This window comes from Triturus cristatus, chromosome 8 (genome assembly GCF_964204655.1).
Source record: "Triturus cristatus chromosome 8, aTriCri1.1, whole genome shotgun sequence".
Taxonomy (NCBI): Eukaryota; Metazoa; Chordata; class Amphibia; order Caudata; family Salamandridae; genus Triturus; species Triturus cristatus.
This window is the reverse complement of record NC_140591.1, coordinates 3343861-3354365: the sequence shown is the minus strand read 5'-3', so window position 1 is coordinate 3354365 and position 10505 is coordinate 3343861. Positions and strand designations below refer to the sequence as shown.

Sequence of the window (10505 nt, the reverse complement as noted above, 5' to 3'; positions counted from 1 at the left end):
TGTAAGAAACGAAGGGCCCGGGGAACAGTGGCCTCGTCCAGTGCTTTCAAAAAAGCTCCTGCTGGACCGGGGGCCTGTGAGCGCTACAAGCAGACACAACCCAACAAGCTGCACCTCAGTCACGAGGCCCAACAATGCAGGGGCAGCCCTCGGTGGCTCCTCTCGCTCAGGTTACACTGTCCCTTTTGGGGTGGTGCCAAGACTGACAGTGGGTGGTGTCTGTCACTCATGACAGTGAGAATGACGGAATGGAAGGGCTCGTGCCTCGCTTTGGTTCAGGCATGTGCCGCCGCCGCTCGCTGTGCTCACCGGGGTGACGCCGCGCCTCAGCCCCCCCCCCCCCCCCCCGCCGGTATGTCAGGTAGCGCCCTGAGGCCGCACCCTCGCCCTGTGTGTCGTATAGCGCCCTGAGGCCATCCAGGCGGAGGCATCTCATCCTCCAGGTGTCTCTCCGGCCGCACCTGGTTCCATACACCGAGCTCCAGGCACAGGGACCGTCCTCCTGTCGGGACAGACATACAGGAGCTCGACCTCTGACCCCTTCGGGCCTCACCCTGGCGGACGGCAGGCGCTTTGTCGACTGGGCTACCTCGGCAGCATGGCCACCGCTGGACAAATCATATTCAGGAGGTAGGAGGGGGGGGCTCTGAGACCGAGCAAGTGCCGTGACTCGGCGCCGAGGCGCATACCTCCTATATCTGTGCACCTGTCGAGGGGTGGGGGCGACGGAGGGGCAGGTCTCGGAGGATGAAGTGAGGGAACTAGTGAGGGCAGTGAATGGCTGAGCCTCCAGTGAGGGCACTGAATGGGTGGACCTCCGTTAGGGCAGTGAGGTCAGTGAATGGCTGAGCCTCCAGTGAGGGCAGTGAGGGCAGTGAATGGGTGGACCTCCATGAGGGCAGTGAGGACGGGGAATGGCTGAGCCTCCAGTGAGGGCAGTGTGGGCGGTGAATGGCTAAGCCTCCAGTGAGGGCAGTGAGGGCGGTGAATGGCTGAGCCTCCAGTGAGGGCAGTGAGGGCGGTGAATGGCTGAGCCTCCAGTGAGGGCAGTGAGGGCGGTGAATGGCTGAGCCTCCAGTGAGGGCACTGAATGGGTGGACCACCGTTAGGGCAGTGAGGTCAGTGAATGGCTGAGCCTCCAGTGAGGGCAGTGAGGGCGGTGAAGGACTGCAGCTCCCGCGAGGGCAGTGCGGGTGGTGAATGGATGGACCTCCGTGAGGGCAGTGCGGGTGGTGAATGGCTGAGCCTCCAGTGAGGGCAGTGAGGGCGGTGAATGGCTGAGCCTCCAGTGAGGGCAGTGAGGGCGGTGAATGGGTGGACTTCCGTGAGGGCAGTGAGGGCGGTGAAGGACTGCAGCTCCCGTGAGGGCAGTGCGAGTGGTGAATGGGTGGACCTCTGTGAGGGCAGTGAATGGCTGAGCCTCCAGTGAGGGCAGTGAGGGCACTGAATGGGTGGACCTCCATGAGGGCAGTGAGGGCGCTGAAAGGCTGAGCCTCCAGTGAGGGCAGTGAGGGCGGTGAATGGCTGAGCCTCCAGTGAGGGCAGTGAGGGCGGTGCAGGACTGCAGCTCCCGTGAGGGCAGTGCGGGTGGTGAATTGGTGGACCTCCGTGAGGGCAGTGAGGGTGCTGAATGGTGGAGCTTCCAGTGAGGGCAGTGAGGGCAGTGAGGGTGGTGAATGGCTGAGCCTCCAGTGAGGGCAGTGAGGGCGGTGGATGGCTGAGCCTCCAGTGAGGGCAGTGAGGGCACTGAATGGGTGGACCTCCGTGAGGGCAGTGAGGGCGCTGAAAGGCTGAGCCTCCAGTGAGGGCGGTGAATGGCTGAGCCTCCAGTGAGAGAAGTGAGGGCGGTGAATGGCTGAGCCTCCAGTGAAGGCAGTGAGGGCGGTGAATGGCTGAGCCTCCAGTGAGGGCAGTGAGGGCACTGAATGGGTGGACCTCCGTGAGGGCAGTGAGGTCAGTGAATGGCTGAGCCTCCAGTGAGGGCAGTGAGGGCGGTGAAGGACTGCAGCTCCCGTGAGGGCAGTGAGGGCGGTGAATTGGTGGACCTCCGTGAGGGCAGTGAGGGTGCTGAATGGCTGAGCCTCCAGTGAGGGCAGTGAGGGCGGTGGATGGCTGAGCCTCCAGTGAGGGCAGTGAGTGTGGTGAATGGGTGGACCTCCATGAGGGCAGTGAGGGCGGGGAATGGCTGGACCTCTGTGAGGGCAGTGAGGGCGGTGAATGGCTGAGCCTCCAGTGAGGGCAGTGAGGGCGGTGAATGGGTGGACCTCCGTGAGGGCAGTGAGGGCACTGAATGGCTGGACCTCCGTGAGGGCAGTGAGGGCAGTGAATGGCTGAGCCTCCAGTGAGGGCAGTGTGGGCGGTGAATGGCTGAGCCTCTAGTGAGGGCAGTGAGGGTGGTGAATGGCTGAGCCTCCAGTGAGGGCAGTGAGGGCAGTGAGGGCGGTGAAGTGCTGAGCCTCCAGTGAGGGCAGTGAGGGCGGTGAATGGCTGAGCCTCCAGTGAGGGCAGTGAGAGCAGTAAATGGCTGAGCCTCCAGTGAGGGCAGTGCGGGTGGTGAATGGCTGGACCTCCATACCCTGAGGGCAGTGAGGACGGTGAATAGCTGGACCTCCGTGAGGGCAGTGAGGTAGGTGAATGGGTGGACCTTCCGTGAGGGCAGTGAGGGCGGTGAATGGCTGGACCTCCCATGAGGGCAGTGAGAGTGGTGAATGGGTGAACCTCCCGTGAAGGCATTGAGGGTGGTAAATGGGTGGACCTCCACACCCTGAGAGCAGTGAGGGCGGTGAGTGGCTGGACCTCCGTGAGGGCAGTGAGGGCAGTGAATGGGTGGACCTCCGTGAGGGCAGTGAGGGAGGTGATTGGCTGGACATCCCGTGAGGGCAGTGAATGGCTGGATCTCTGCACCCTGAGGGCAGTGAGGGTGGTGAATGGCTGGACCTCCGTGAGGGCAGTGAGGGCGGTGAATGGGTGGACCTCCGTGAGGGCGGTGAATGGGTGGACCTCCGTGAGGGCAGTGAGGGAGGTGAATGGCTGGACCTCCCGTGAGGACAGTGAGGGAGGTGAATGGGTGGACCTCAGTGAGGGCAGTGAGGGAGGTGAATGCCTGGACCTCCCGTGAGGGCAGTGAGGGTGGTGATTGGGTGGACCTCCCGTGAGCGCAGTGAGGGTGGTGAATGGCTGGACCTCCGCGCCCTGAGGGCAGTGAGGGCGGTAAATGCTTGGCACTGTTTGGGAAGTTGGGGCGGAGGTGGGCAGAGCTGAGCACCAGGGAAAGAGGGCACCACCCGACGGGGGAGGGGCGTGTAGTGTCTGGGTCAATGTGGGCTTTATTTCGCTAAATTCTGATCGTGCAAAGCAGCAGCGCTTGTGCTCAAGGTCACTCATTCCCACAAGTAATGTACAGCGCTCCATTGCTTCTGTGCTAGCTTGGTGCTGTGTAAATACCAGCACATTCATGCACACATACATACATGCCCTTGTGAGACCGGCCTCGTGGCGTGGGCCCTCCCGACCAGCAAGTCACACTACAAACACGCCGAACCCCTTGGGCACGACCTTCCGGCCTCCGTGGACCAACATCCCGAGGGCCGACCAGATCCCCAACACGCATGCCCGACCGAGGGAGAACGAAACCCCCCCCCAAACCAGACCGAGAGGCGCCGACTCTGTCACACCTCTGGACTCTTCCCCGAGGGAGGTTTCGATCGGCCACCCGGCCCCCGGCGAGCGGGCGCCTCTCCTGCTGGGCGTCTGGGGTCCCTCCCGGACACATCTGAACAGATCAAGGGGCTGAGCGACAGGAAACCCCGACACCTCGCCCCCCAGGCACGAGACCCCTCTCCGCGAGGACTCCGGACTTCAAAGAGGAGGGGGAGTATAACAAGAGGTGCTGAAGGGACGAGAGGCAGAGAAGACCTGGACTGACGAGAGCCTGCGGACCTGGTCGCGGCTCGATCGCTCACCGAACAGAAGAACCGCTATCCGTACTCTGAACCATCTGAGCCCTGCTGACGCCGTCGCGGCTCCTCGAATTCTGAACCATCTGAGCCCTGCTGACGCCGTCGCGGCTCCCCGAACGCTGAACCATCTGAGCCCTGCTGACGCCGTCGCGGCTCGTCAAATTCTGAACCATCTGAGCCCTGCTGACGCCGTCGCGGCTCCCCGAACGCTGAACCATCTGAGCCCTGCTGACGCCGTCGCGGCTCCCCGAACGCTGAACCATCCGAGCCCTGCTGACGCCGTCGCGGCTCCCTGAACGACGACCCTCCGGTGCCTGCTGAGTGACTCGCGGCCCACTCCTCCAAGAGAATCGGCAGAGATTGCTGAAGAGACGCAACATCCCCTCAGCTCGAGGATTGAGAGCTGTGCGCCGGATACCTCGCCGAGACACTGATTGAAAGACTGTCCCGCTACCCCTTTCCCATCATCATGAGATCGCTGCCGCTCGCGGCATTAATTCTGCACCTGCCTGCCGGATCATAAAGATCCCTGACAACTACCGATAAAAGCTTATTAACGAACTACTGTGTGGTGTCCCTCTATCCGAAGAGAGAGAAAGCGCAGCGCGTGCGATCCTAGGTGCGAGACCCTTCCAGGAAGGGCCTCCCTGCTCTTGCTCGGCCTAAATCTGGGAAGGGTGGGCCTCAGGGTGGTCAGGAACCCATTCCGCAGCCTCCCCGGGGAACCCCTTCCAACATTTGGTGGCAGGCGACGGGATCCGAGCCAACACCTAGAGATCGTGCAGTAGACGGCTTACGCACCACCAAGAAGAATGGAAGGAGAAACTTCCCTAGGTGCCGCAGGCACCAACCCAAGCACGGCATTTCAAAAGGACCAGTTAGAATCGTATACGCACCGAGAACTGAAACAATTTTGCAAAGACTTTGGAATCGCTACCACCGGACTAAGCACGAAAGAAGACTTCCAGGGGGCATTAAAGACCTGGGTCGAGGCAGAAACTCCCCGGTCACAAGCAGAAGGAGAGCACCCCAACGAACCACGAAGCAGCCCAGGGAGGAACGGCGCCCCCGAGGGGGGCCTATCCCCAGAGGAACTAGCGGACCGAGAAAGAAGTCGCAACCACGAACTGGAACTAGCAAAACTAAAAATCGAAGGAGAGATAAAACTGGCTGAGAAAAAACTGGCAGTAGAACAGTTACGCCTACAAGGAGAACACGACGAGAAAAAACGACAGAGAGAACACGAAGAAAAGAAACTCCAACTAGAGCACGAACGTAGCCTGAAGGAGATCGAGCTCCAGGCCAAGCGGGCAGAGACCCGACCCTCGGAAACGCAACCCATCTCCTCCACCGTGGAACCGAAGGTCCACATCCCCAAAGATGTGGTGAAAGAGTACTATAAGAACGACGACATTCAGCAATGGTTCAAGGCCTACGAAGTCGCCATGACCTCTCACCGAGTCCCGCAGAAAGACTGGGGGGCTGGGCTGTGGGGCCGGTTCCTGAGCGAGGGGAGAGATACCCTGCTGGACCTGCCCTCCACCGTGATGAACTCCTACAGTCACATGAAAGAGGCCCTGGTAACCAGATATGGGCTCACCCCTGAAATGTACCGGCAACGGTTTAGAGACTGCAAAAAGATACCCGGTACCACATGGGTGGAGTACGTGAACTTTTACAGCCGGGCCTTGGACGGATGGATCAAGGGCAGCAAGGTCTCCACCTTTGAGGAGCTGTTCGACCTGATCGCATGGGAACACTTGGACGCTAATTGCTTCGTAGAGCTGCGCCAGCACCTCCTGGACAGCAAACTCACAGACCCTCGGAAACTGGCCGTCGAGGCTGACCGGTGGGTGAACACCCAGACCTCCCGGGGCCCCATGGGAGACTACGGTCGCCACACTCAGGGAACCCCCCGCCAGAGGGGCGGAGGGAACCAAGGCCGGCAAAGGGAGCTCCCGGGGGGATCCCCGCTCAGCCCTCCCAGAGGACAATCTCCGCCCTTTCCAGCTCCGCCTCCGGCCAGCACCGGGCCACCAGGGAGGCCGGGACCCCGAGGGAGGATCACATGTTTTCGCTGCCAGCAGACCGGACACTATGCCAGTGACCCTCAGTGTCCCCTGTACCAGCGGACCACCACCACAACCCCGCCGGCTTGACAGATGGCCTCGGTAGCCCTGGGGGAAGAGATGGAAGACTCCGAAGAATGGGAACCAGCCGCCATGGCCTTGGTCTCCCTAGGGGGCCGGGAGATGGTCCCCGGAACGCCCCTGCCCGCCAACACGAAGAAGTACCGACAGCAGGTGACGGTCAATGGTCACCGCATCGAGGGGCTCCGGGACACGGGGGCGAGTGTCACGGCGGTCCACTGTCACCTGATTTCCGAGGATCAGATCCTGCCTGACGCCTTTTGCCCCGTCATCTCATCAGACAATTCCGAGAGCCTCTGCCGGATGGCCCTAGTCCCCTTCGAATGGGGGGGAGTTACCGGCAAGTTAAAAGTAGCGGTCCGAACCTCCCAGCCCGTGGACTGCCTCCTGGGCAACGACCTGGAGAACTCCCCGTGGGGACAAGTGGAACCAAGGGCCCACCTAGAAATGATGGGCCTACCCGAGTGGGTATGCGCCACCACGCGCTCGATGACTCTCCGGGCACCTTCCTCCGAGGGGGAAGAGGCCATGCCCCTGAACACCGCCACCATCCCCGAGAGCCAGGATACACCACCAGAGGCCCACGACCCCCTTCTGGACGAACCAACCGCTCCCGGCGAAGAATCCGGGCCTTCCGACCCCGCAACCCCGACCCAACTCGGGGACTTGCCAGAACTGGCCCCGTGGCCCTGCGAAGGGGGCCCCTCCCGTGAAGAGTTCTGCCAAGAACAATCCACCTGCCCGTCCCTCATTGGACCCCGACAACAGGCCGAGGCCCAAGCAGCAGGCGACCAGACTGGCACCCACTGGGTATACTGGGAGAACGGACTGCTGTACAGTGAACAGAAGACGGCCGAGTTGGGATCGGCCCGAGTACTAGTAGTACCCCTACGCTTCCGAAGTCTTCTCCTGGGCCTGGCCCATGATGTGCCCCTGGCCGGACACTTAGGCCAAGATAAGACATACCAGCGACTCGTCACCCACTTCTACTGGCCCAAGATGCGAGCAAATGTGGAGGCCCACTGCAAGTCCTGCCCCACGTGCCAGGCCAGCGGAAAGAGTGGGGGCAAGCGCAAGGCTCTGCTCCAACCCTTCCCCGTCGTCAGTACCCCTTTTGAGCGGGTAGGAATCGACATTGTCGGACCACTGGACCCTAAGACCGCCCAGGGCCACTGGTTCATCCTCGTCCTGGTGGACCATGCCACCCGTTACCCCGAAGCCATCCCTCTCCGCACCGTAACGGCCCCCGTGGTGGGCCGGGCCTTGATGGGGATCTTCTCCCGCATGGGGTTCCCCCGCGAAGTCGTGAGTGACCGGGGGACGAACTTTATCTCCCGATATATGAAGTCCCTCTGGCAGCAGTGCGGAGTATCGTACAAATTCACCACCCCGTACCACCCCCAAGGAAGCGGCCTAGTCGAGCGCTTTAACAAGACACTGAAAGGGATGATCATGGGCCTCGAGGAACCCCTACGCCGGAGGTGGGACGTCCTCCTCCCATGTCTCCTGTTCGCCTACCGGGAGGTCCCCCAAAAATCCCTGGGGTTCAGCCCATTCGAACTGTTTATGGACACCCCGTCCGAGGACCCCTGAGCCTGGTCAAGGAGGGGTGGGAAGCAACCCCCCGGGGGACCTCTCCAGACGTGTTCCGATACATCCTGGCGCTCCGCAACCAGACCCGAAAATTCAGGGAACTCGCAGAAGCAAACCTCGAGGCCAGTCAAGAAGAAATGAAGCGCTAGTATGACCAGAATGCTACGCTGGTCGAGTTTCAGCCGGGCCAACAAGTCTGGGTCATGGCCCCGGTGAGACCCTGCGCTCTCCAAGATAAATGGACTGGGCCCTTCAGGGTGGTCGAGCAGAAGAGCCAAGTCACATATCTCATCGATGTGCAGTCCCCGCGGAACCCCCTCCGGGTTCTCCACGTGAACCGCCTCAAGCCCCACTTTGTGCGGACCGAATTAAGTCTACTCCTGGCCACCGACGATGGGGCCGAAGAAGACACCGAGCCCCTCCCCGACCTCCTGGGGGCGAAGGAAGCCGATGGATCCGTGGAGGGAGTGAAACTGTCGACCGCCCTCACAGCCCAACAGACCGACGACTGACGCCAGCTACTTGGGCAGTTCGCGGATCTCTTCTCCCTGACCCCCGGGGTCACCAGCTGGTGTGTCCACGACGTGGACACCGGAGACAGCCCACCAGTGAGACATCGGGCCTACCGGGTCCCTGATCGGGTCCGGACCTGCATCCAGACCGAGGTGGCAAAGATGTTAGACCTTGGGGTGATTGAACCCTCCGACAGCCCCCGGGCCAGCCCGGTAGTCCTGGTTCCGAAGGCGACTACCCCGGGTGTTGCCCCCGAGCTGAGATTCTGCGTGGACTACCGAGGCCTCAATGCGGTCACCCGAGCAGACGCTCACCCTATCCCCCGTGCCGACGAACTCATTGACCGCCTTGGGGCCGCCTGCTACCTCAGCACCTTCGACCTGACCAGTGGGTACTGGCAGATTGCCCTCACCGAGGGAGCCAAGGAGCGCTCCGCCTTCTCCACCCCGGATGGGCACTACCGCTTTAGGGTGATGCCGTTCGGAATGAAAAATGCCCCGGCCACCTTCCAGCGGCTGGTGAACAGGGTCCTGGCCGGACTAGAGGGGTTCAGCGCAGCATACCTTGACGACATAGCGGTCTTCAGCTCCCAATGGACCGAGCACCTCCAGCACCTCCGTCAAGTCCTGCTGGCTCTACGCCGGGCCGGCCTCACCATCAAAGCTAGCAAATGTCAAATTGGGCACAGCTCCGTAACTTATCTGGGGCACCAGGTGGGGAGTGGGCAGGTCGCCCCCCTCCAGCCGAAGATCGGGGCCATCTTGTCCTGGGAACCCCCTACAACCCAAACGGAAGCCCGAGCCTTCCTGGGCCTCACCGGCTACTACCGAATGTTCATTAAAAACTATGGCAGCATCGCAGGCCCTCTCACAGAACTAACCTCCAAAAAACACCCCAAGAAAATACACTGGACTCCCGCCTGCCAGGAAGGCGTTCGACACCCTAAAGGCCGCAATGTGCGTGGCTCCAGTACTCAAAGCACCCGACTACGCCCAGGAGTTTGTGGTCCAGACGGACGCCTCGGAACACGGCATCGGGGCAGTCCTCTCACAATACGACGACAAAGGCATAGATCAGCCCATAGCCTTCATCAGCCGAAGGTTACTGCCCCGAGAACAGCGGTGGAGCACGATTGAACGTGAGACGTTCGCCGTAGTCTGGGCTCTCAAAAAGCTACGGCCCTACCTGTTCGGAACACACTTCCGAGTGCAAACGGACCATCGACCCCTGCGGTGGTTGATGCAGATGCGAGGGGAAAACCCCAAGCTGCTACGCTGGTCCATCTCTCTCCAGGGGATGGATTTCACTGTGGAACATCGCCCCGGGACTGACCACGCCAACGCGGACGGCCTGTCCCGATTCTTCCGCTTCAGTGAGGAGAACTCCCAAGTGGATGGGTAGTTCTCCCCGCCTTTCAGCTGGGGGGGGCACGTGTGAGACCGGCCTCGTGGCGTGGGCCCTCCCGACCAGCAAGTCACACTACAAACACGCCGAACCCCGTGGGCACGACCTTCCGGCCTCCGTGGACCAACATCCCGAGGGCCAACCAGATCCCCAACACGCATGCCCGACCGAGGGAGAACGAAACCCCCCCCCAAACCAGACCGAGAGGCGCCGACTCTGTCACACCTCTGGACTCTTCCCCGAGGGAGGTTTCGATCGGCCACCCGGCCCCCGGCGAGCGGGCGCCTCTCCTGCTGGGCGTCTGGGGTCCCTCCCGGACACATCTGAACAGATCAAGGGGCTGAGCGACAGGAAACCCCGACACCTCGCCCCCCAGGCACGAGACCCCTCTCCGCGAGGACTCCGGACTTCAAAGAGGAGGGGGAGTATAACAAGAGGTGCTGAAGGGACGAGAGGCAGAGAAGACCTGGACTGACGAGAGCCTGCGGACCTGGTCGCGGCTCGATCGCTCACCGAACAGAAGAACCGCTATCCGTACTCTGAACCATCTGAGCCCTGCTGACGCCGTCGCGGCTCCTCGAATTCTGAACCATCTGAGCCCTGCTGACGCCGTCGTGGCTCCCCGAACGCTGAACCATCTGAGCCCTGCTGACGCCGTCGCGGCTCCTCGAATTCTGAACCATCTGAGCCCTGCTGACGCCGTCGCGGCTCCCCGAACGCTGAACCATCTGAGCCCTGCTGACGCCGTCGCGGCTCCCCGAACGCTGAACCATCCGAGCCCTGCTGATGCCGTCGCTGCTCCCTGAACGGCGACCCTCCGGTGCCTGCTGAGTGACTCGCGGCCCGCTCCTCCAAGAGAATCGGCAGAGATTGCCGAAGAGGCGCA

General features: G+C 61.8%; 1 protein-coding gene across 3 annotated transcripts in view; it reads left to right on the top strand.

Annotated features, from left to right (window-relative positions):
* The first annotated feature begins 339 nt into the window (after positions 1-339).
* The window catches only part of VTCN1 (V-set domain containing T cell activation inhibitor 1), a 267404-nt gene continuing 257238 nt past the window's right edge, over positions 340-10505 (top strand). For all 3 annotated transcript variants that reach the window (XM_085620698.1, XM_085620697.1, XM_085620699.1), the window contains exon 1: positions 340-630. In XM_085620698.1, coding sequence (XP_085476824.1) covers positions 599-630 — 32 coding nt within the window. In that variant the 5' untranslated portion in view covers positions 340-598. The remainder of the gene's footprint in view (positions 631-10505) is intronic.